This window comes from Thalia democratica, chromosome 9 (assembly GCF_965202585.1).
Source record: "Thalia democratica chromosome 9, ktThaDemo2.hap1.1, whole genome shotgun sequence".
NCBI lineage: Eukaryota > Metazoa > Chordata > Thaliacea > Salpida > Salpidae > Thalia > Thalia democratica.
In genome coordinates this window covers 28,601,118-28,627,179 of record NC_139173.1, presented here as the reverse complement: position 1 = coordinate 28,627,179, position 26,062 = coordinate 28,601,118, and the positions used below count along the sequence as shown (strand labels likewise).

Sequence of the window (26,062 nt, the reverse complement as noted above, 5' to 3'; positions counted from 1 at the left end):
ACAAAAATAAAAGTAGATAATATACTAAGTAAGTTGTATTATCAAACATTTTGTGATTTCAAATTATGCTACTGTGAGCTTTTAAACAAAAAAATAAACGTTTAAATTACTTTCGAAAAATAGTTAATATAATTCAGAGAAAATCCGACTGATATACCAACGACTTTTAAACTTAAACCTACGTCAATAAACATTATGACGACAAAGTACAAACGCTAAAATTTCTTGCCCTCATTGCTTTGAAAACTATCATTTGTTGTTATAACAATAAGTTTAATCTTTGAAAAAAAACAAAAACGGTTATAACCTTGGCTTTATTCTAAATTTTTTTGTTTGTATTACTAGTTCGTTGGGTGTAAAAAATAAACAAAATGTTTTCAAGCATGAACTTTGTGTAAGTAGTGATAACCAATAACCGTTTAAAAATTTAAGAATTCGTTGTAAAAGATAATTGAGATAGTTCATTTATTTACTTTATTTTGTCTTAACGTTTCAAACACATTAACAAGAATATATTAGTTGAACTAAGTTTAAGAAGTATGCATGACACTAAGCAAAAAGTATGCAAGAAAGTACGAATATATATACAAAATAGCGAAACCTTAAGAGTTGAACAAACACACTAAAGAAGAGAAAGTTCAGCGACGAAAAAGGAGACGAGAGAATCAATTAGTGGGCGCACTTACTTTTTTCTAGCCGAGGTTCGTAACTAATTTATATAAACTAAATTTCTTCATAAATAATATTCATTTACAATGGCAGCATCCAAAGGAAGCAAGAAAGCAGTAAAGAACGTCCCAGCTGACGGTAAGAAGAAGCGCAGGGCTCGTCGCAAGGAAAGCTTCAGCATCTACGTGTACAAAGTGCTTAAGCAAGTACACCCCGATACTGGAATTTCCAGCAAGGCCATGAGCATCATGAACTCTTTCGTCAACGACATCTTCGAGCGCATTGCCGCCGAAGCTTCACGCTTGGCTCACTACAACAAGCGTTCAACCATCAGCAGTCGCGAAATTCAAACTGCAGTTCGTCTGTTGTTGCCCGGTGAGTTGGCTAAACACGCCGTCTCTGAAGGTGCCAAAGCAGTCACCAAGTACACCAGCTCCAAATAAATGATTTGTTTTAAATCAGGTTCTTTTAAGAGCCACCTAAATTCAATTCAAATTTATATTTAAAAAAAAATATTTACATTTTAAATATAACAAATCTTCTATGACTTAAATTTAAGGAAAAAAAAATACTTAGTTATTTTATATGATCTTGTTAGAGATTTAAACAAATATGAAAAATGTATCAAGGTTATCTAAAAATAAATTTACTACTGCAGACAAAAATGTTTGACCACTAAAGGGCGCTACTGATATTTTGTTAGCCGAGGTTCGTAACTACCATTATATATTAGCTAGTTTGACCACATTTTATTATTAATCAAAGCATCATGTCAGGACGTGGAAAGGGAGCCAAGACTAAATCCAAGCCAAAGAGCCGTTCATCACGCGCTGGACTTCAGTTTCCAGTCGGTCGTATTCACCGTCTGCTGAGAAACGGTAACTACAGCGAACGTGTTGGTGCCGGAGCACCAGTCTACTTGGCTGCAGTATTGGAATACTTGAGCGCTGAAGTTCTCGAGCTGGCTGGAAATGCTGCTCGTGACAACAAGAAGTCTCGTATCATTCCCCGTCACCTTCAACTTGCCATCCGCAACGACGAAGAGTTGAACAAACTGTTGGGAGGAGTTACCATCGCTCAAGGAGGTGTGTTGCCAAACATCCAATCTGTTCTTCTGCCAAAGAAGACCGCAAAGAAAGCTTAAGTATCTCTGATACGAAAAGCAGGTCCTTTTAAGGGCCACCTACACAATTTTAATATTTGTTCTATTGTCATAAATTAGTGAATCAAATCTTAAAATATTTAATCGATAGATATTATTTGGTCATTAGATGTAAACAGGTCCTAGCACAATATTTAAAAAAGATAAATAACAAAAAATAGTACTTTTTAAATAAAATTTCCGTAACTCGTAAAACTAAAAATTTCGTTAACAGATTTGTTTTGTAAACTACGTAACTGTTATCAATTGTTTCTTTGATTCCAGAAGCATTTGCTTAACTATATCTATAATAAACTAATTTGAAATTATGACTGATAAAATATAAGTCAAACTTCAAAAAAACAATTAGTATATTTTTAAAATAAAACAAATTAAGATTTAACTTAAATAAAGCTAGAAAAAACAAAAATTTATAATTTTAAGGAAATTTGTGATAGTTTAATCGAATTAGTTATATTATAAAAATTGAAATAATCAAACTTAGTAAAAGTGTTATTAAACCATCAACTTTCTATATTAGTTATTGTAAACTTATTGGTGTAGAATAAAATTGATTTAAATTTTAAAACCAATAAGTAACTTTTAACTTAAAAGTAAAATTTTAACTACAAAAGCCTTCAAGCGACTTCAAGCGGGAAATTTTAAATTACAAAAATAACTTTTTTTTACTCTTTATTATCTCTCACTCTACTTTCGTTCGCGCAATTTACAAAATTTATAAAAATTACATGTACAAAATTTCGAACTTTTTAATTAGGCGAGTAACGAAGCTATTTTCTTAAAGTTAAAAAAAAAAATTAGCAAAAAAAAAATCTTACAAACATTTTTGATCTTTAAGGCTTACCGCCCTTAAAAATGACAAGTTTCTCGTTTATTTATAAATGTTTTTTTTATATTTTGCGTTTAAATTGGTATTTATAAACTACTTTTAACATCTTTTTACCTTTTTCCTCCCTCCCATAAAGCTTAAGTTAAATCCTGGCTACGTCAATTTATCATTATTTTTTTTTATAAGTAAATAATTAAAGTTAGCTTTTTCGATAAATTTCAAATGTATAAACTAAATTGACTTACGTCTGTTTGTGAGAACATTGTTCTAACAAAATAATAAATTAAAAAAAAAAACATAATTTTTACTTAATTTAGTGTATAGTGTATATTAATGTATTTTAAATTTTTTAAGCTATAAAAATACTTTTAAAAGCAGATAATTGATTAAATAGCTTTTTTTGTTATACTCTTAAAAAACACTAAATAAAACAATTCATAGCTTGTTAAAAGCAAAAAAAAAGAGAGTTTTGTAATTAATTCATTCATGTTAATTTTATATTTTTATAAAACTAGTTGAAACTAAAAGGACTTTATACTTTGTTACTTTTTTTATTTTTTTACAGCTAAATTTAAGTTTACGTTAGAAAATCATTGTTTTACTAAAGAAAAATACAAAATTAGAATGCTTTAATTATATATGTAAGATATTTAATAACTATCAGTTGTTTTACTGTAATTAGTGTATAGTATAAAACCAAAGCTGAAGAAGTTTTGAGTAAACAATAAATTTGCGTGCAAAATTTTGATCCAAAATTTCAAACGAATTTAACTATTAAACTTCTTTTATTCTATTGAGTGATTAACGGTTGTATTTATAAGAAGAGAGATTTATTCTTTTTTGTCTCATATTTTAAAATCACTTAAACACTTGGTGGCTCATTTACGTTTCTACGCGGTTCGTAACGCCTACTAGTTGATATAAATAACCTTGCTTGAGCATTATAATCATTCATCAACATGTCAGGTCGTGGTAAAGGAGGAAAAGGTTTGGGAAAAGGAGGCGCCAAACGTCATCGCAAAGTCCTTCGTGATAACATCCAGGGTATCACCAAGCCCGCCATTCGCCGATTGGCTCGTCGAGGCGGTGTCAAGCGTATTTCAGGCTTGATCTACGAAGAAACTCGTGGTGTGCTGAAAGTGTTCTTGGAAAACGTTGTTCGTGATGCAGTCACTTACACCGAGCATGCCAAGCGCAAGACTGTCACCGCTTTGGATGTTGTATATGCATTGAAGCGTCAAGGACGTACGTTGTACGGATTCGGAGGTTAAATACATCCAACACCTCGGCTCTTTTAAGAGCCACCCAAATTAATAAATGCTACTACGAAATGAAACATAGATAGAAAGTTTGTTCTAGAATTTCTATTAAATAAGTAAGCATTATTTTTTTAAAAAGCTACATGACAAAAGATATAACTATGTAGTAATAAAAAGTAAAAATAGACCTTAATATATGTTAAACAAGTTAACTGTTTAATTATGTGAATTAACTTTAAATTAGTCCTAAAAATTAGTATAACATGATAATTTTTGTTCATAGTAAACATTGATAGTGTTGAAGTTTTTAGTTAGTGGTTTTAATAATCATAAATGAACTTTTGTTGTGGTACTAATTAATATTTATATTTTTTTGTTGCTTTAAGCTTTGTTGGTTTTATAGTAGTTTTGAGTTTTTAATGAAAATATTGAATAAACTATTCGAAAGACTGATTTATGTATAAACTGTTTAATATATATTAGATCTTTAAGTAAAAGTTATAAACTTAAAATATTCTTTTGAAAGGTTGTGCTGATCTTAATATTTGTTTCTTTGTTAACAAAATTTAAATTTAACATATTCAAGCATCTGTATCTGTCACAGAGCGCTTTGCTGCCGCTAGTGTTACATAATACTTCGCCTAGATTTTGCATAGTTGCTTCGCACAGGTTCGTTACTCTGAAAATTTCTATAAATTGACTAATTTTCATACAGATTCACTCACTTCATCATGGCCCGCACCAAGCAAACCGCCCGCAAATCAACTGGAGGAAAAGCTCCCCGCAAGCAACTTGCCACCAAGGCTGCACGCAAAAGTGCACCAGCAACTGGAGGTGTAAAGAAACCTCATCGTTACCGCCCAGGTACGGTTGCTCTTCGTGAGATCCGTCGTTACCAAAAGTCCACTGAGCTTTTGATCCGCAAGTTGCCATTCCAACGTCTTGTGCGCGAAATCGCTCAAGATTTCAAGACTGACTTGCGTTTCCAAAGCAGTGCAGTCATGGCACTTCAAGAAGCTGCTGAAGCTTATTTGGTCGGACTTTTCGAAGACACCAACTTGTGCGCTATCCACTCAAAGAGGGTTACCATCATGCCCAAAGACATCCAACTTGCCCGTCGTATCCGTGGTGAACGTGCTTAGATTGTTCTTTATGAACAGGCTCTTTTTAGGGCCACTTATTTATAACACCACTAGACTAAAATGGGAAATACCTAATAACAGTAAACTTATTAGTATAATTATAAATATTTCGTTTTTAAGCAATAACTTAAGGTTGAACTTATACTGCTTAAATATTTATAAAGATAAACTGATAAATTTAATTTAACTTTTATATGATACGAACATCTTAGGATTTTTAAAGTATATCATTGCTTGTATAACTAAGAAAAAAGCCTTCTTATTGTATGAAGAAAGATTCAGTCAACTTAATTAATTTGTTAGGTATTGAAATTTATGACTGAAAACAATAGAAAAGTGTATTCCTTATTGAAAGCAAAAAAAATATAACAGAACTACAAATACTTGCAACCCATTAAAAGCGGGAAAGTTTGAACGTACAAAATGCTCCTCTTTTACTCTTTATTATCATTCGCTTCAAAATTCTCTTGTGAGTTGAAGCAAAACTTATTTTACTTCCCGCTATTTTTTAAACTTGATCGCAATTCTTTTGCTTAGTCATTGAAATTTTAAGTGATGAAATTTTGACTAAACAATGATTTTTTACCACACTAATTGTGCGCAAAGTTTTAAAACGTGTTACGTATAAAATGCTTGTTTTACATATATCTATATTGCTTTCTTTAATTTGCCTTTAAATTTGTGATTTTACTGTAGTTTTATTGTGTGTTTGATTTTTTTTATAATTTTTTAAACTTACTCTACTTTTAAATCTTTTAAACCATAATTTTTATCGCACAATATAAATACTTATCAAATATAACGACAACACTTTAAATCGCTCTAACATTTTGTTTTAGGTTATGAACAGAGTTATACATATTTGTTATCTAACAATTAAAAATGCTTTTTAAACTATCAGAGTATATAACGCTGGAAAATAATTTTTTAAATTGTGTTAAAATACTTACTAGCGTGTTATGTAATTTGAAATGATTTGTGTTTAGTAAAAAACTGGTTAGTTTTAATTCATGACTAAAAACAATCAACTTTGTGTTAAGTAAAAATATGCTGAAAGCTACAAAAAGAATACGTAAAAAATTTTACCGTTTAAAGTTCTTATATAAACATTATATAAATTTTTGATTCCAAATAAAGTTTTAACTAGAACTTTAAGATTTTTAGTTTAACAAAATACCATTTAGTTTTACATCTTTCAAGTAGGTATATGGTAACAAACAATATTTGAATTACGATAGTTTACTATTTTAGTTACTTGTTTACCTCATAAACTTTCTAATACAGAATTTTCCTGCAAAGTGTTCTTTTTGTCAGAAATTTACAAAATTTTATAAACATATGGTTTTTGAAAAACATTACAACTAAAGTGAATCGAAATATATTTTATAGGGGGTAAACATGAGGCTTTAAACACAATATTATAGAAAAGTCAACATTCTTTTTCATTAGTTGCGCCTAAAAGCAAAATAAAGTGAGAGATAATAGAGAGTAAAACACAAATATTTTGTAAGTTTTAAAGTTTCCCGCTCAAAAAAGTTAACGACCGTTGGTATTTTTTTGATAGTTTTTGCAGGTTTTTAGATTGTAATAGTTTTTTTTAACTCGTTTGAATTGATACAGCTTTTAAATATTAACTATGTTCATCGCTGATAATACCTTAATTTTGCGTTAAGTTCATTATTTGTATTTAAAATGTTAAGTTTAATTTTTATTATCAGTATTTACAATACATATAACCTATAAAATATTTTTTTAAAGAGAAAATTTTAGAGTTTTTACAGTTTGCTGTAAAATAAATTTATAGTTTCCATCTGTAATATATTTAAAAACGAATAGTTTTTTTTAGATTGTTCAATTTCATCATAAATTTTTACAGCAGTTTTTTAATAGCTTTGATTAAGTTCTAAGGAGCAAAACGATTGTACCTTACCCGTATTAAATCTCAGAAGTATAAATGTGTTCGATTTAACTTTTAGCATAATTTTTATTTTAACTAGAGGTTTAACGCAACAAATTTTCAAGCATATTTTTAAAATATATATAATTTAATAAAAAGTATTATTTTCGCTTGTTTCTGAATTTTGCCTCACGTTAGACATTTTAATGAATGATTATGATGGAAACTTACAACTCTTTAAAAAATATTAATAGTTATGTTATTACTGTAGACTATTTTAAGTTTATGATATTTTATTCTAATACAGTTGAGTATCGGTATATTAAAAAGTCGTGTAAATATATTTTTAAAGAATAACTTTAAAAGTTTGAAATAAAGCGTAAATTCACATTTGTAATAATACAAATTTTATTCTGATTGTGTAATTTTGAATTATAATAAAAAAAATACACACAAGAAATTCGGTTTATATATCTACATAAAGTTTGTAAACACTACTTTGTAACTGGTAAAATTTTGATTGACGTTCGTTTTGAAAAAAAATTAATGAGCAAAATATTTAGGGACCAGTACATGCACAGTACCATGTACAGGGCTGTACGGCGTCCCTGCTGCACGATGTGACACTTTTGCACAGTGTCACTTTAGAACGCAGTGTGATTTCTGCACGGCGTCTTTATAGCACTGAGTGTTTATTTTGCACCTTTTTTTATTTTTCGGTTTCGCTTGAAGCGTCTTTTAAAACAGTGTTTTTTTGCACTTAAAAATGTTTAGAACTTCAATTTAATATAATGTTTAGAAAGTGTGCTGAAAAGTCAACTTTAGTTTTAGAATTGTTTAAAAGTTTAAAAAATCAGTACAAAATATTCTTGACTAGGTTGTAAAAGTATATATGTAGCAAAGTTTAGTTAACAAATATAGCTTTATAGTTTTATTACATAATAAGATAGTTGTATTTTTTTCCAACATTTAATTATTTTTACTGATATAGATATCTAAACAATTCATTTATTGTTGATACTTTTATTAAGTTTTATAAAATTAAGATACTACAAACTTGAAAAAAAAAATTTCTTTAATTCTTGTCATTAAATTTCAGAAATTTAAGTTATGACAGTAACTAATTAAACAAAAAACGTTTCTTTTTTTTCTTTTAAAGTTATAGTACCTTGATACATTTTTTAATAATACTTAAATATTTAAGTTCATAGCATCTAAATAACAAAACTTTATATTCCTTTTTTATGATTTTACAATTCCATTTTTTTAATATTTTTTTAAATATTTAATTAAAAAGCTTATATTGAATGTCAAGCAAAAATAATAAAATTAATATCAAAGATGTTATTAAAAAATATGCAATTAAAAACAAGCATTAAATAATAAAATACTGCAAGTTTTTTTTTTAACTACACAAATTTCTTAATGAAAAGCCTTAAAAATGCAAATACTTTGTTAAGTTGCTGAGACTAATTGCATTAAATTAATTTAATTTAATTAAAGTAAGAATATTAATTGTTGTCAAAACTTTTATAAATCAACTACTTTTTTTTATGAAGTTACTAAAAAGTTAGAAATTTAAACATTCATTTAATCACACAAGACACATTTAATTTAAAACATATTAATGTTTTATGAAATAAAATTCAATACTTAAAAAAGTTATAGTTTATTTTTAAGCAGAGTATACAACTTTAAATTTAATTAAATTAGTAAAGGTTTTATTATTACTTGAAGACTTTTCTAAATATAACTTAAATTTCTTGCCTTAAAACAATTAGAAATTTATAACATTTAAATACTGCAAGTTATTATAATTTGATAAGGTATAAAGAAGAAAAAAACATTTAAAATTAATAAAAAACTCATTTAAAGCCAATACACTAAAAGTCTCTGAAAGCAGACTTAAATTTGTCTATAAAACTATTTTGCTACTTTTTTTCTTGAGTTTTTTTACTTTTTTATTTTTTAAATCTCAGCATTGTTAATTATTTCAAAATATATTATTGTGTGGATTAGTTGTTATTATTATTATAATTGTATTACTAAAGTAGTTCAAAATGAATATTATTATTAAGTTGAAAACAGAAAAAAAATTGTTCTTTAATATTAAACAGTGTTTAAAAAAAGATTAGGACAACTTAAAAGTGCTAAATAGTATAACTTATTACATTTTTGTTAAAAACTTAGATTACCATTAAAAACATAACACACAAATTTCTAAAGATTGTCTTTATTCAAGCTTAAAACTCGAAAAAATTTAGAACTTATTTTATTTTATTTATAAATATATTACAAAAGTCTACTATTGAAAACATTAAAAAAAGCATTAGTTAATGCAAAAATAAAGCTTCGTGCAAAAATTACGCCTAGTGCTAAAATAACGCTCAGTGCAAAAGTGAGTTATCGTGCTAAAATAATACCATACAAAACAAAACAGACAGTGAAAAAAAAAACAATCAGTGCATTAAAAACTCTGTTTTAAAGTAACGCCGTGCAAAAAGAAACAGTCAATGCAAAAAAGAAATCTTTGTTACAGTTATGCCGTGCAAAAAAGAAACAGTGAGTGCAAAAAAAAAACTCTGTGTTAAAGTAATACCGTAGAAAAAGAAACAGTCAGTTAATAAAAAAAAAACACTTTTTTAAATGTAACGCCGTGCAAAAAGAAACAGTAAATGCAAAAAAAAAACTCTGTGTTAAAGTAACGCCGTAGAAAAAGGAACAGTCAGTTAATAAAAAAAACACTTAAAAAAAAAAAGCCTTGCAAAAAGAAACAGTCAGTGCAAAAAAGAACTCTGTGTTACAGTTATGCCGTGCAAAAAAGAAACAGTTAGCCCAAAAAAAAACTCTGTTTTAAAGTAATGCCGTACAAAAAAACAGTCACAGCAAAAAAACTCTGTTTTAAAATAATGCCGTACAAAAAAACAGTCACAGCAAAGAAACTCTGTGCTAAAATGATGGCGTGCAAAAATAAAAAAAAAATCTGTATTAAAGTAACTCCGTGCAAAATGAAACAGTCTGTGCAATAAAGAACTCTGTGTTAAAGTGATGCCGTGCAAAAAAAAAACAATCAGTGCAAAAAAATCTCTGTTCTAAAGTAATACCGCGCAAAAAGAAAGAATAAGTGCAAAAAAAACTCTGTTTAAAAGTGACGCCGTGCAAAAAGAAACAGTCAGTGCAAAAAAAAAATCTGTGTTAAAGTAATGCCGTGCAAAAAGAAACAGTCAGTAAAAAAAAAACTCTGTGTTAAAGTAATGCCGTGCAAAAAGAAACAGTCTGTGCAAAAAAAAAACTCTGTTTTAAAGTAACGCCGTACAAAAACAAACAATCAGAGAAAAAAAAACTCTGTGTTAAAGTAATGCCGTGCAAAAAGAAACAGTCAGTGCAAAAAAACTCTGTGTTAAAGTAATGCCGTACAAAAAGAAACAGTCAGTGCAAAAAAAAAACTCTGTGTTAAAGTAACGCCGCACAAAAAAAAACAGTCAGTACAAAAAAAAACTCTGTGCTAAAGTAATGCCGTAAAAATACAATTTGTCTCAAAGTGACGCCGTGCAAAGTGACCAACGTACTAAATTGAACACCTGTGCTATTCTGAAACCTGACCCAAATTGCCGCCCGCAGGCTAAATTTGGCCTACCAAAGGAAATTTTTGAAAATTAATATTCTATTAAACAACAATAAACTAATGATGGTAATTAAAGCTGAATATTTTATACATCTAAGTTAACGAATATACTCTTTTTTTCGAATATACAGCTAACAGTTTATGTTTATATCATTTCAAGTTGCAGCTATATAAAACTTTTTAAAGTTTGAAGCTTAAACTTTTTAAAAACAATGATTTCAGAGAGATACTATTTTCAGAGTAAATTTGGACCATCACTAATAATAAGCTAGCGACCCCTGCTTCAAACAGTCTAATAAATTCAGTTTAAATTCTAGCAAAGTAAGAAATTAAAATTTGTTTAAGTATTTAAAATACGAGTTAGTATCGAACAAAAAGAATGCTCTTACACAGAGACTAAGTTTTCAAAGTAGTTTTTAACTAGAAAAATAAACTTAATTTTTAAGAATTTTAAACAACTAACGTTTTTTTTTTGATATTTTCGGTATATATACATAAAAATTTGCGGATAACATATTTAAAGTATATATAATCGTAAGTACAAAACATATTTTAATATATTATTTGAATATAATACCTAACCAAATTATATTAATTAAAGATAGATATTAAACAGTAATTGTTTTTAGACATCCAAGAAGACTTTACTTTATTGAATTTGTTTGCTACAAAGTAAATATATTACTTATAGAACATTAAAATTTTACTTAAATAATTCTCTTTTTATCCTTTTTTTTGATAATAAATTGCTACTTAAAATAACAAAATATTCGGTCAATTTAATAAATAATAATAAGGCCCGCTATCAGCCGAGATCGGCTATGCGTGTTGTGCACAGAGAAAAAAAAAATACATGTTTAAAAAAAAAAAAAAAACATACACAGTGATGCAATAAACAAAACACAAACACACAAAAAAAAAACAATTAAATTCATTCTGCTTCTTAATTCTTCATCTTCTTCTTCGTTTTTCTAAAATATTCCCTTTCTCTTTCTTGCAGTCTTTTGTGTATAGTTGATCTTCATTTGGCACGGTCATTTGCAAGCAACTCCCAATCATCAGTTCCAATGTTCAAGCTTTTTAGGTCGCGCTTGCATACATCCTTAAAACGTAATTTTGGACGTCCTCGGTTTCGTTTGCCAACGACCAACTCGCCATACAATAGAAACTTTGGGATCCGCTCAGTATTCATTCTCAGGATATGACCGAGCCAGCGAATACTTCCTCATTGGTGATCTTTTGCTGCCATGTAATTCCAAGGATGCGACGAAGGCATCGTAGGTGGAAGGTATTGATTTTCTTCTCCTGTACGCTAGGTAACGTCCATGTCTCGCTACCGTAAAGCAGAGTACTGCAGACAGAGGAACGGTAAACGTTAGCCTTTGTTCGAATGCTTAGCTTTTGGTTATCCCAAACTCTTGCAGTCAAGCGAGCGAAAGTGCCTGATGCTTTGCCAATGCGACTATTTATTTCTTTGTCCAATGATGCGTTTGACGCAACATTTGAGCCAAGGTATACAAAGTTATCCACATTCTCGATATCCTTACAATTGATCTTGATTGATGGTAAAATATTTGTTCATTGACTTAGAATTTTAGTCTTCTTAAGGCTTATAGTAAGGCCGAAATCCGAGCATGCCGAAGAAAACTGGTTCAGCAGTGTCTGCAGGTCTTGGGTAAAAAAATTTACGGGTAAAAAAATTGGAAACTTTGCTAATAATAAAAACTTCTTCGTTAATTGTACAGGTTTTCAAAATTAAAGGAAAAGTCATTCTTAAGTCAATTTTAAGTTTTTGTATTACAAATAATATATGTTCAAATACGTTTTAAATTTAAATTGTTTATTATTCAACAGTATAAGTAAATGAAATGGTATAAAACTATTTTTATCAAACAAACAAAGTATAAAAACAAGACACATTTAACAATGAAACTATAGTTCAAAAAAAAAAAACAGTTTTAAGTACTGCATTTATTAACGCTTAACTTTGTACTAAACATTTTTCCACAATGAACTTTTTATTATTTGAGCTTTATTATAAATTAGTTTGCTAAGCATAAAAATTATAACAACTGATTTTAAACTTTTTTTATTTGATATTTTTTAATTGTCTATGATTAAAATTTCGTAGACAAACAGTTCTTGAAAAAGTTTTCTAATTTTAAACTTTGTTAATATTTTTTATATTAATAAAAAAAAAAACATAACCGACTAATTTGATAAGATATAAGTTTGAAAAAATAAAATTACTACTAAAAAGAACCATTATTCAGCCTTTAAAATGGAAACTTTTTGAAGAACAAGCTAAATTAAAATTTACTTTTCAGTTTCAACACTTGTTTTTAAAAAATTTACTTGATTTGATTAATCGGCTATGTTAATAGTCTAAACTTCAATATACTTGACTAACAAATCTTTTCCGAGTAGAAAATATGTAAACAATGTTGTATATACTTTTTTAAGGTTTTTTGTTCATCTTAACTAAACAAACTTTTATCCTTAAAACAAAACATGAGTAGAATTTTTAATAATTTCTTTCTATTAGGGTCAGTAAGTTTATCTTCAAAATTAAAATCTTAAATATGTACTTATAAGCTTAAAACTTTCAACTTAGACTAATTAGGTTCTTTTCTTTATTATTAAGAACTTTTTTCATTTAAAGTTTGTTTTAAATATTAATTATTTCAGTTTAAAAACAATGTTCTACTATAAACTAGTTTATATGTAAAACTATTTTTCTAACAACCGTAATCCACAAGGTGCCGTAGCAGAGCTCTATTCGCTTACGTCCGTAATGAAGTAAATATAATTATTCTTTTACTCGTATAATTATTCACTATTCAACAGTATCCGCAACCATGGCACCTGAAAAGAAATCCGCACCAGTAAAAGCACCTGAGCACCCAACCTACAAGATGATGATCATCGCAGCTGTCTCTGCTTTGAAGACCCGCAAGGGAGCTTCATCGCAAGCACTGTGCAAGTACATCGAAGCCAACTACAAGGTCAAAGACGGCTTCAAGACCCACTACAAAGTGGCTTTGAAGAAACTCGTTGATGACGGTACCGTCAGCAGAGTGAGTGGTGTTGGTGCTTCTGGTTCTTTCAAACCTGGAAAGGTGGAGGCACCTAAGAAGCCAGCAAAGAAAGCAGCTCCAAAGAAGACCGCACCGAAAAAGAAGGCAGCAGCTAAGAAGCCTGCCAAGAAAGCAGCGACTAAAAAAGTAGCTGCCAAGAAGCCAGCTAAAAAGGCAGCAAAGAAACCAGCTGCTAAGAAAGCTTCGCCAAAGAAGAAGGTAGCGAAGAAGGTTCCTGCAAAAGCCAAGAAGGTGGTAAAGAAGCCAGCAGCCAAGAAAGCCGCCCCAAAGAAGAAATAAGTTAGTTATTAACTAACAGGCATTTTTTAATGCCACCTACTATTTTAAAACATACTTTTCTAAGATATTATTTAACTAGACAAACTTAGTAAGTAAAATACTATATTTAAATGCAGTAATGATTCACGTTTTAGTTGCTGTTGTTGAACGAGAAAATACAAGCGCTAAAATGTTTCGTCTAAAGACCTGAAGTATGTAAAAACCTTATGGTTGTTTAGTCATACACCACGGACAAGTTTAATATCTTGTCCAGGATCAATACAGTATTTTAGAAGTTTGATTTATTGAACTTTAGATGACTTAATTAGCACTATTTAAACTTGTTATTTTTTACTTTTCAATGAATTTTTGCTAATTTTGTTAAGAATATACACGTTTTAAAGTTTGATTTTAGAACATAACATGGCTTAATGTGCTGAATAATACATTTAGGTATAGAAAAATCTAAAAATATGCTCAAGCTTTACTTTAGTTTCATGGGCACTTTTTTTTATATTTAAGCATTTACACAATTTAAAATGTATATATAAGTTGTTATTGTTCGCTGTTAAAACGTCTAACGTGTGAACAAAACGTATGTAACATTTATATCAAGGTTTCAAAAGCCCTTAATTTATGCAATTAAATCATAAACTGCTTTAGTCTTCTTATAGTGTTTTACAAAAACTTTAAAACAATAATAATAGTTTTTTGTATTAAATAGTATTATTAATTTCAATGAAAGTATGCTTTTTATTAAACTTTTCTATACCTACCTACTATAAGCGTAGAATGCAACTTAATACTAAACAGTATAAAATTAAATTTATTTTCATTTCTAATTATCAAAATAAAATCTTTATACTTTTAAAATTGCTCTCTAAAGCTAAATTTCAAGCACATATAACTGAAAAGGGCGGCAAAATTACGACCAAACGATTATTGTCTCGTTTCTGTTACTTGCTTTTGCAAGAGCATTTTCAATTTTTTAATTATTCGTTACAAAGAGAATTAAAAGCGCTCTTCCTCAATAAGCTCACCACACCGTCTAGCGCTTAGTCGTAAATTATAGTTTTGACTTGTTGCTAAACGATTTTTTGAAGTGCTTAGTTTTGCAACAGCTAAATTTTAAACCACCATAATTTTGCAAAAAATTTACGGCTTATTAATAGTCAACTAAATAAATTTTGATGAAAAGGTTGTAATTTTTTTATCTATTTTCAAACAAATTTATACATTTTTGAAACCAGAATTTCCATACAAAGCGTCTTGGCGCAAAGCCAGTTTTACATAATTAGTTAATTTCTAAAAGTAAGCTTAGCTTATATTTCAACTTAAAACCTTTAATGCCAAAATCTGAATAAGGTCTACCTGGAAGTATAATTTATACTGTGTGTATACTTGTATGTTTGTGTCTAGTAATTTTTTATAAGCAGTTATGATTGTAGGAAGTTGTAATAAAATTGAAAAGTCAATGTACAGTTCTAACAAAACACAAATTTTTATGAGATGAATGTTTCACTAGTGTATAAAGTTGACCAAACCGTCAGTCACTTTATTAAACAAAGCATGGAATAAAAAAAGCGTGTAATTATTAGATAACAGACTGTTTCGTTGTTTTTTTAATCAGTTTCAAAGTAAACACATTAAATTCCGTAAACGTTTAAAATTATATAAAACAAACGACTCTTTTAAATTGTAAAAGTGGTTTCAAACATATAAATGTAGACTGTAATGTTTTATAGAAAAATTTGACAAGAAATACATATTTAGTTTAAAACACGACTGTACTCTTTGTGATATGGAGAAATATGAGACTACTAAGTTAAACCATTATTTAGTTCAAAAAACAAATTCAGTGGTTACCAACATTTTCTAACATAAATAAATCATAAAATTAATCTGCATACTTTTTCTAACATTAATGTGTCTATATGAAAAAAAAATAGTTTAAAAACGTATTCATCTTGTTTTATAAGAGACCTTTATATATAATTTTTTAAGTTTTGTTTAAAATTAATCTTGCTCGTTTTAGTTTCTTATGTTATGATTATTCACGTAGCGATTGAAACTAAACTTGCAGAAAGATAAAAATCGCACGTTTCTTAATGTAATAACCTAAAGTCTTGTTACTTTTAACTAATGATATTAGTTTGTGTGAATTTTTGTTAGATACAGCTAGAAAAAATAATCTATTAATTCTTTTAAAAGATTTTTTTAATAGTTTTAAACTAAATATATGCTTAGAAAACAAGGGTAAAAAACTAGAAATATTTATTAAAAATTAAACAGGTGCAATCACATAAGTAAATAAAAAATTGCGTTAGTTTAAAGTAAAACTTGATACTTTTACCTTTAACTAGTCCAATAAAATTTAATAACTTGTAAATTTTTACCTTTTAATTTAGCTTAATTAGTATTTAAAGGTAAAAAATAACTCTACAAAAGTATTTATAATAACATAGTATCAAATTTTATTCCACGATTGTTACTTTAGTTTACAATATTTCTCCTAGAAAAATCTTCAGAGCTTTTAACTAACAACAAGATAAAATGAAGAACACAAATGTATATAACAAGATCAAGTAATGAGAAAGTAATTAGTTTGTAATTAGTTATAATAGTTATGAACTTGAGTAACTTAAATAAAAAATAATTGAAAAAAAATATCTTTTTAAACATTCTACAACACTTTATAAAAAACTGTCGTCAAAACTGAATAATACTTAATAACAATATAAACTAATAGTAAATAAACTTACGGTGCCATAACAAACTTAAAACCCTTATAACAATAAATGGCATAATAAAAATAACAATAATTAATAAATTAGACTTTCTTGAAGAAGTGGTGTGAGCTAAAATAACAACCGTTGAATTGTTTTTTTGGAAAATTAAGCTCTTTAGTATTGACCACACTCAGTCATACAGTTTTCTAACTTATGTAGTTATACAGTAAAGAATTAAAATAAATATAATTTATTTGAATCACACCAACTAAAATTGTTTTATCATCTTTTAATTTTAGAAAGATCTGAATTCAACAAACTTATACAGGGATACTTGAACAATAAATTTTTATTTTGGTTGCTTGCTTAATTGTAAATTTATTGCGATTCAGTTTAATCATCAAAAATACTTTATTTGATGCTTAAGGTTTTATAAACTTTAAAAATCTAATACTTTTTAATAAAAAAATTGTTACTTAAACAATCGAAACTTAGTAATAGTAAAGCCAGTTTTGAACAGATCATTTAAAATTTTATAAGTTAAAAAAAAAGCCGAAAGTGGTATATATATATATATATATATATATATATATATATATGATACCTTAGATAACTTAGGATGAAGTACATTCTTTATTATCATAATACATATTATATTTCAACTTTGGCTAAAAGTTATTTTTAAATAACAAACTATAAAAAAGATGCTAAAATGGCTTTAATATGTTTTTGACATTTTATTTCTATCACTGTATTAACTCATAAAAAAACTTTTTTAAAGTTAAACTTTCTGTTTATCGATATATTTTCTGAAATATTTTATGTTAAACTTATTATTCATCAAATAAAATTAGAATACATAGAAATAAACATTCTTATAAACTAAGTCATCATGCTTAACAATTTACAAAAAAAAAATACAAAACCAAAAACACTTAATCTTTAAATTATCTAAGTTTGCTAAAAGTTAAAAAAGCCATTTTAAGTTACTGAAATAGCTTTAATTTTTAACAACTTAGATTTAAACATTTTGAAAAATTTCAAAAATGTTAAACTATCAAAAAAAAAACTTTATTGTTAGACTATTTTCATATTACAATGTAGACCTATAAAATTAATTATGGATTTTGATACTATTTCACATATCTAATAACGATATCGAAGTTATGTACAAACAAAATAGTTTTGCACAAATTATGAAGAGAAACTTAATACGTATTGAATAATTATATTTTCTCTCACATTTTTTGTTCTATTGTGTGTTTAACGGCTGTAATTATGAGAGAAGATTGTTTTGTTAATTCTCTCGTATTTTTATGTAAACTAAACACTAGGTGGCTAACCCATGTTTAAACGCGGTTCGTAACGCTCGCTAGACTGTATAATTACCGCAGTTTGATCTCTATTTTCATTCATACAATATGTCAGGTCGTGGTAAAGGAGGAAAAGGTTTGGGAAAAGGAGGCGCCAAACGTCATCGCAAAGTCCTTCGTGATAACATCCAGGGAATCACCAAGCCCGCCATTCGTCGATTGGCTCGTCGAGGCGGTGTCAAGCGTATTTCAGGCTTGATCTACGAAGAAACTCGTGGTGTGCTGAAAGTGTTCTTGGAAAATGTTGTTCGCGATGCAGTCACTTACACCGAGCATGCCAAGCGCAAGACTGTCACCGCTTTGGATGTTGTATACGCATTGAAACGTCAAGGACGTACGTTGTACGGATTCGGAGGTTAAATACATCCAACACCTCGGCTCTTTTAAAAGCCACCCAATTTAAACAAACATGTGTAAATCTATTGTAACTACAAAACAGCTTGAAAAACAAGCACTTTTTTAAATGGTTTAATTGAAAAATTTCAAGTTATTTGCTGTATATTATTAATAGATTATGTGTTAACTTAATTCTTAATTTATAGAGTCCAATATAGAAGATAGATTAACACAACTTATTTTTTAAATGTAAATTGAACCAACTATTTCTAAATCTGAAATAAAAAATGGAAACGAGAGAACCAACTAGTGGGCGCACTTACTTTTTTCTAGCCGTAACTACACAATATAAACTGAAATTCACCCTACATTTTATTCACTCACAATGGCAGCATCCAAAGGTAGCAAGAAGGCAGTAAAGAACGTCCCAGCTGACGGTAAGAAGAAGCGCAGGGCTCGTCGCAAGGAAAGCTTCAGCATCTACGTGTACAAGGTGCTCAAGCAAGTACACCCCGATACAGGAATTTCCAGCAAGGCCATGAGCATCATGAACTCTTTCGTCAACGACATCTTCGAGCGCATTGCCGCCGAAGCTTCACGATTGGCTCACTACAACAAGCGCTCAACCATCAGCAGTCGCGAGATTCAAACTGCTGTTCGTCTGTTGTTGCCCGGTGAGTTGGCTAAACACGCCGTCTCGGAAGGTACCAAAGCAGTCACCAAGTACACCAGCTCCAAATAAATGGTTTTTCTCAAACCAGGTCTTTTAAAGGGCCACCCAAATTATATCATGTATAGGCAGCACAATTAATAACCTAAATAACTTTAAAGTCTTTCGCTAACACTAATTATATTTTCTCAATATTATATAAAAAGTAATATAAGAAATATTTGAATTCAATCAAGCAAAAACTAAACAGATGATAAGTTTTCAATTGATGAAACTTTTAAAGTTTGATATGAGATACTGTGGTTTTTAGTATGACAAACTTTAAAAATATTTTAAGTATACAATTGAATAGGTAAAAAATATTTTAAATATACAATTCAATAGAAAAAAAAATCATAGCTGTCAAACCAACAAAAGCAAAAATATATAACTAATTTACCGAATGGTAAAAAAAAGTTGTACGAAGCTTTAGCTAAAACTAATACTATAAAATATGGTTAACCTAACAACAAACATGAGAACTTTAAAAAACTACAAACTTTTGTTAACTGCTCTGAGCGGGAAATTTAAAACTTTCAAAATGCTCATATTTAATTCTTTATTATCTTTCGCTGTACTTACATTAAGCTCTTAAGCACAACTTACAAAACTCCTCGCTTTTTCGTTTGTTGTATTTAGTTGATAACATTTTTAGTCATCGAAAACTTTAAAGAAGAAAATTTTGTTCAATCTGGAAAATTCGAAAACACAAATGTTTACTTATCAAAACGTATAAAAGACTTTTATTTTTTGTTATATGTAAACTAAGTTTTTTTTAAATATCAGATTTTAAACTGTAAAATTTTTAAAACTGTTTTGCATAAAGCATATTTTCATGTAAAACGAAAATACTTATTTAAAAAAGACTACAATGCATATTTTTATTTTCTGAGGTATTTAAACTATTTTCAATTAATTTCTAATACACATTAATTTTAGTTTGTAAAGAGAATTTTTATTTTAATTAATATTATCACTCGTTGTAACATTAAAAATAAAGTTTAGATATATTGTTAATTTGTTAATGAGAAATATATATCGCAAGCTTCATTTATTTCCTGTAATTTTCGTACTGCGTAAAAATTCTGTTTTGAGAGCTTAAAAGTTTTACGAATTTTATGAACTATAAATTACTACATTAAAATAAACCTTCTAAAAAACAATCAAAAAGTAATGTATCTGTAGTAAAAAAAATACAATAAATTATACTTTATTCTGTAGACTTTTGCATATATTTTTTGAAAGTAATATAAATTTTTGATGAAAACAATTTATCAAACAATTTTAGACGCTTTTCTTTCAACTTCTAGTGTATAATAAAACAAATGTTTAAGCACTGCTTTGGTTTATTACCTGGTTTCGGTGAGCGTTAGCTGACCTTGTCAAATAAATTCAAAACAGTAAATAACATTTAGACATTGGCAGTAATGTGAATCTGAACTCATTGATGCGTAAAAAATAAATAAACATTAACTATTCAAATTTTAATGAAAAATGCATAATTAGGTGAATTAGGTATTAATTAATAAATAAAATTAAAAAAAATTAAAAAAAACTAAATGCAATATAAACGAAAACACAACAAATTCTTAACAAAATTCTGAAAAAAAAATAACAGATGATTAAAATGCTATTAATATTTAAATTATTAGGTTTTTGATTCATTCCAATACAATAATAAAAATTTGTTTCTGTGTCTGCAAGAACTCATCACTTCTGATCTTTTATTAATACAATTCTTATCTGCTTGAAGGATCTTTAATGCTTCTTTCAAGCATAACCTGCATGTTTCTACTCTAGGTCTTGATCCATATCCTTTTTCTAGTATTGTCCAAGTCAATTCAAAATTTTTATTTTCGTTCTTCAATGTGTGGATGTATTTTGATAGTTCAGTTGCTTGTTTGTATTGCATATAATTTCTATCTTCTGGGTTGCTATTTATTGTTGTTCTGTGGGTTGCCACTCTTTTTTTTGAATTGGTTGGCGCTTAGACCAATGTATGATTTGGTTGCATTGTCAGTTTTTACTGTGGCCTGGTATATAACATTTTTTGCTCTACAGTTACCGCCTTTCAAAGGACATTTCTCTTTGTTTCTACAGTTACATGTTTCATCTTCATTATTCTTGTTGCAGTTTGTGAGCTTCTTGTTGTGATTCTTTATGATTGTCTCAATGTTTGGCAAACAGCTGTAACTTAATTTGATGTTGTTCTTATTCAAGTATTTTTTTTGAATTTACTGTCTACTCTGAAGTATTTGTTTATTATTTGGAGAAATTTCTTGCCAATGTTTGTTTTTATGGATTTGCAGTATGGTGGATTAAACCATATTATTTTTCTTTTTCTTTTTCTAGGCCGTTTCTTTCCATCATCTTCACCTTTACATTGTGTAAGTTGAGCACCTTTTTTGCAGTCAATTTCAATAGTACAACTTCTAGTGTAGAAACAAAATCAAAATGTATTATTCTTTGTTTTAACTTTTGTATTGAAGCTTAACTTTACAGCATTTTGAAACTTATTGCACTTCGTCACTTTTCGTATAAAATATCGCCTAATGTCTATTTAAAACGGATTTTTATTAACTGGGTTAAAAATTCATGGACAAAAAATGTTTTGAATTGTTTTTATATATACTTTCAAATTGTTGAATTTTTTTTTTGTTTGCGTTTAAACGAAAAGTGAATCTAAAGATTGAGCTTTATGTTACCTTGAGCTTTTCTTTCGGCATACGTTAGTCAAGGCTTCGGTTTTGGTAGATGTTCTCACAAGTTGCTCCTTAATTTAAAATAATATGAGTGTTGCGTTTATACTTTTGCTCTTAGTATATCTTTAAAACAATGATTTTATGATTGTATCTGAATCAGGTTTTTAAACAGAAGCCGTTAAATTTGTTTTGCGTTGTATGTGTAAATCGTTAAGTAACTGTTAATAATTTTTACTACAGTAACGCTAAAAACAAAAATTAATTAATTACCGACGACGAGTAATATCGAGAGCTGTTTATGAAATTTATAACATAAACGTTATTTAATTTGGAATATAAACAAAGCATTTGACTATAATTAAAGCAACAAGTCTTGAAGTTTTACAAAATACAATATAAAATTTTAATTTAAAGATGCTAAATAAACAAACATAAACAAACTTTTTTGTATTTTTTTTTATCTTCAAAACTATACAAAAGTCAAATAGTTTTACTTGTTTTTGTAGTATTCTGTTAAGTTGATGTTACTTATTCTTTAACAAATTAATAATAAAAAAATCAAATAAAAGTTTTAGCTTTGCACTTGTTGATACACATATTGCTTTACGAACTAATACAATTTTACAATGTAACTTTACTATCAAAAATAAAAAAAAATCAAATTTAAAGTGCTAATTTTTTTTCCTTCTGCTCATACGTGACAAAAACAAGACAATAAAAGAGAAAAATATGAGTTCAAGTTAGCGATTCTTAAACTGTTGAAATTTTGGCGCTTGTTTTCGAAGTAGCTGCAAAAATATTTGCTTTATTTCGGCGTTTAATAAAAATTTATCTGTTCTGAATTATATTTGTAGTAAGGCTTACAGTTTTTTTTTCAATTTGTGTAGAAAACTTCTTAAAGAAATCACAGTAAATGATCACTTTAAGTTACCATACAAAAGTAAAAACATTTATATATTTGTAGATGATATAAATAGTAATATAATAAAAAATATTTTAAAACTTTGCACAACTAGTATGTTTAAAAATTGAGTTAAAATTTAATTCTGTGATTTTTGTTTATTTTCTCAATATTGTTAAAGGTAAAAATATAGAAAGGTATTTATAAAAAAGCTTAAAACATTTTTGCTATTTAACTTGGTGTTTTAAAAAAAACTTAAGACATTAAATACCAACATATATAGTTAACTAATGAATAAAAAATACATTATCTATTTAGTTCTTTAATAAAAAAATCACTTGTAAGTAAAAAAAAAATGATAGACAATAAATAAAAAGGAGATCCTTTTTTTGTCAATTTTCTTAAATTTACCTTTGTAATAAAACGAGAGAACTTAATTATCAATCACTTGTGGGCGCTAGTGCTATTTTGTTAGCCGAGGTTCGTAACTAATAGTATATAAAGCAAATATCGTCCAAGAATTATCATTCATCAAAGCATCATGTCAGGACGTGGAAAGGGAGCAAAAACCAAATCGAAGCCAAAGAGCCGTTCATCGCGCGCTGGACTTCAGTTTCCAGTCGGTCGTATTCACCGTCTGCTGAGAAACGGTAACTACAGCGAACGTGTTGGTGCCGGAGCACCAGTCTACTTGGCTGCAGTATTGGAATACTTGAGCGCTGAAGTTCTCGAGTTGGCTGGAAATGCTGCTCGTGATAACAAGAAGTCTCGTATCATTCCCCGTCACCTTCAACTTGCCATCCGCAACGACGAAGAGTTGAACAAACTGTTGGGAGGAGTTACCATCGCTCAAGGAGGTGTATTGCCAAACATCCAATCTGTTCTTCTGCCAAAGAAGACCGCAAAGAAAGCTTAAGTATCTTTGATACTAAAAGCAGGTCCTTTTAAGGGCCACTTAATTAAGTCACAGAAATTTTTTAAAAGTTAAGTAGTAAGAAAATTTCATAGATAGTTTTATTTATTATCTATAGATGTTTATGAATAAATATAGTTTGAATTAAAGGTTTGTTAGTGCATTAAACTTATAAAGAAAAAGTGATTAATACTTAAAATAGTGTATGCGTTCAAGAAAAGAATTTGGTTATATTTAGTTAGTAGGTTAGGTACAATAAAAATATCAAAGTTTGGTTTACTAAGTTATTTTTGAAACGTTATAAATATTTATTTCATGAAGTACTGGATGTTCTTCTAAACTAATTTTAATTTGTAAATAGTGTTTTGTTTAAATTAAAATTCTTTTGTGTTTTTGTTATAGATAATAATTTTATTTCAAACTTTGGTAATAAATAGTAAGTAAATTTTTGAAAATACAATTTTATTTTCAATTATTATAAATCTAAAACAAAACTTCAATAAGCTGAAGATAATTTATGATTATAAAGCATTTTATTATTATTATTTTATGTGTATAAGCTAAAAAAACGTTGTTTGAAAATCAAGTCAATCAAAATATTATTTTTTTTCTTAATTAATTGAACAAATAACATACTGAGAAAAAAAAACATACATAATTGCTAAATTAAATTATTAAATGTTTGACTAATGCTAATGATAAAGTACAAATACTTTCAAACCATTTTAAGCGGGAAATTCAAAACTTATAAAATGCTCATTTTTTACTCTTTATTAACTCTAAATATTATAATTTACTCTTCGTTGTGGTTTGAAGCGCAACTTACTTAAGCTTTAAAGCTTATCATGCACAAAATTTTAATTTTCTATTATTCATTGAAACTATAGGTGGTTAAATTTTTGACTTAAAACTTTTAGGCAAGTTTCAGCCAATAAATCTTGGAAATCTTGGAAAAGCTAATATACATGAAAAATATTATCTGCTCGATTATTTATCTCTAATAACTTTCAATATCTTTTAAAAACTAGCATTTTAGATGTTACCATTTTTTCACTTTCCTACCCTTTATGTATAGCCAAATCAGTATATTGTAATTTAACTTTTTTTTTTAATAGAACACTTTCTGTAGCAACAGTTTTGCATCAAATTTAAACGAACTTGTTCTGCCTGTAATAACTTAATCAAACAGTTTGTAGATTTTCGAAGACCTAAGAGTTAATACAAAAGTTTTCAACTCAAATAAAAAAATTAAGTTGAATAATTACAAATAAGTTTTAATCTGTAGAAATTTATATTTTTTGTTTTACAACGCATAAAAACAATTGTTAAAATAGTCAACTTGTGTAGAATTCCATTTTTTTATTTAATTATTCGATAAAAAAAGCTTGAATAAGTTTTAACTAAGCAAGAAAAAATTAACTTATGATTATTTATGATCAGTTCGGTTCTTATAGTTTTCTACAAGTATTGATAAAACTAACAAAAATTAGTAACAATTTAATGAATAAAGTATAAAACTTCTAAAATATGTTTAACAACAGTCTACGATAGGATTCTTTTGATTGTTATATAAATGAAAGTGTATAAAACAACAAAACGATAAATCCGTAATGAAATCAGTTGAGATTATTTGTTGTTTGACAATGACATTACAAAAATTAAATATATGTAAGTTTGTATTTTTTACGTGTTTTTTTTTCTGTATCATCTGTTTCAACTAATCGAGCACGATGATCATTTCAAAGCAATAATAAGGCAATGAAAGTTATATTATTAAAACTGGTTCCATAACAAAACAGTTGAGTAATATTAATATATAAATATATATATAGAATTAAGTTATTTAACTTAATAAATCAAATCTATCACACTGAGCCCACCTTAAGGGCTTTATTAAGAAAAAGGTTTATTTCAAGATGTAAAACTCAAAGCGAGTTTTACATCTTGAAATAAGCTTTTTATTAAATATATATAAATATTAAATTTTATAAACATTTCTGGTCGATAGTGCTCGACAAATTGTACTGGAGCTAAATATTTATTTAACTATATAAAAACAATAATTTAGAGTAGACAGCAGTTTCGTACATGAAGTATAAAACTTCATGTACTTCTCACTAAGCTATAATTTAGTACAATAGTAAACAGAAATTTAGATTTTGAATTTTTTTTTAATAATCTGTCGTAGCAACCGTACACTTTGCTGAATTTGAAAAATACGCTGTACTTGTTAATTTATGCATTTTGGAAAGTTTGGAAAAGGTTATATTAGAAACCTGTTAGAAAAATGTTTAAAATTATAATAGCTATTAGTTTAAAATATTTTTTTAATATAATCTTTTCCAAACTTTCCAAAATGCATAAATTAACAAGTACAGCTTATTTTTCAAATTCAGCTAAATGTACAAAAACTGTTTTATTGCTACGTCATAATTATTATAAAAATTTCAAAATCTAAAT

The 26,062-nt window shown here is 27.8% G+C and overlaps 7 protein-coding genes across 7 annotated transcripts; all 7 read left to right on the top strand.

Moving 5' to 3' along the window:
• The first annotated feature begins 755 nt into the window (after positions 1 to 755).
• On the top strand, positions 756 to 1,112 carry LOC145845163 (histone H2B 7-like). Its single transcript, XM_082952584.1, has one exon. It carries the CDS (start codon positions 756 to 758, stop codon positions 1,110 to 1,112), a length of 357 nt encoding a protein of 118 aa, XP_082808710.1.
• Positions 1,113 to 1,438: 326 nt separating this feature from the next.
• LOC145844726 (histone H2A-like) lies at positions 1,439 to 1,813 on the top strand. Its single transcript, XM_082952146.1, has one exon. The coding sequence runs from the start codon at positions 1,439 to 1,441 to the stop codon at positions 1,811 to 1,813; it is 375 nt and encodes a 124-aa protein (XP_082808272.1).
• Positions 1,814 to 3,619: 1,806 nt separating this feature from the next.
• Positions 3,620 to 3,931, top strand: LOC145844671 (histone H4). The gene has a single exon (XM_082952080.1). The coding sequence runs from the start codon at positions 3,620 to 3,622 to the stop codon at positions 3,929 to 3,931; it is 312 nt and encodes a 103-aa protein (XP_082808206.1).
• Positions 3,932 to 4,650: 719 nt separating this feature from the next.
• On the top strand, positions 4,651 to 5,061 carry LOC145844446 (histone H3-like). Its single transcript, XM_082951847.1, has one exon. It carries the CDS (start codon positions 4,651 to 4,653, stop codon positions 5,059 to 5,061), a length of 411 nt encoding a protein of 136 aa, XP_082807973.1.
• An 8,398-nt stretch (positions 5,062 to 13,459) lies between these two features.
• On the top strand, positions 13,460 to 13,960 carry LOC145844250 (uncharacterized). The gene has a single exon (XM_082951626.1). It carries the CDS (start codon positions 13,499 to 13,501, stop codon positions 13,958 to 13,960), a length of 462 nt encoding a protein of 153 aa, XP_082807752.1. The 5' UTR covers positions 13,460 to 13,498.
• A 4,129-nt stretch (positions 13,961 to 18,089) lies between these two features.
• LOC145844669 (histone H2A-like) lies at positions 18,090 to 23,605 on the top strand. Its single transcript, XM_082952078.1, has 2 exons — positions 18,090 to 18,117; positions 23,238 to 23,605. The coding sequence occupies exons 1-2, from the start codon at positions 18,090 to 18,092 to the stop codon at positions 23,603 to 23,605; spliced, it is 396 nt and encodes a 131-aa protein (XP_082808204.1).
• On the top strand, positions 18,760 to 19,119 carry LOC145844641 (histone H2B 7-like). The gene has a single exon (XM_082952040.1). It carries the CDS (start codon positions 18,763 to 18,765, stop codon positions 19,117 to 19,119), a length of 357 nt encoding a protein of 118 aa, XP_082808166.1. The 5' UTR covers positions 18,760 to 18,762.
• Positions 23,606 to 26,062: the final 2,457 nt, after the last annotated feature.

What these genes read in the sequence shown, in the direction of transcription:
- LOC145845163 (XM_082952584.1), top strand. Translation starts at nt 756, where the DNA reads ATGGCAGCATCCAAAGGAAGCAAGAAAGCAGTAAAGAACGTCCCAGCT.
- LOC145844669 (XM_082952078.1), top strand. Translation starts at nt 18,090, where the DNA reads ATGTCAGGTCGTGGTAAAGGAGGAAAAG. An exon ending in TCGTGGTAAAGGAGGAAAAG is followed by an intron (nt 18,118 to 23,237) that starts GTTTGGGAAAAG and finishes GCATCATGTCAG; the next exon opens with GACGTGGAAAGGGAGCAAAA.
- LOC145844641 (XM_082952040.1), top strand. Translation starts at nt 18,763, where the DNA reads ATGGCAGCATCCAAAGGTAGCAAGAAGGCAGTAAAGAACGTCCCAGCT.
- LOC145844250 (XM_082951626.1), top strand. Translation starts at nt 13,499, where the DNA reads ATGATGATCATCGCAGCTGTCTCTGCTTTGAAGACCCGCAAGGGAGCT.
- LOC145844671 (XM_082952080.1), top strand. Translation starts at nt 3,620, where the DNA reads ATGTCAGGTCGTGGTAAAGGAGGAAAAGGTTTGGGAAAAGGAGGCGCC.
- LOC145844726 (XM_082952146.1), top strand. Translation starts at nt 1,439, where the DNA reads ATGTCAGGACGTGGAAAGGGAGCCAAGACTAAATCCAAGCCAAAGAGC.
- LOC145844446 (XM_082951847.1), top strand. Translation starts at nt 4,651, where the DNA reads ATGGCCCGCACCAAGCAAACCGCCCGCAAATCAACTGGAGGAAAAGCT.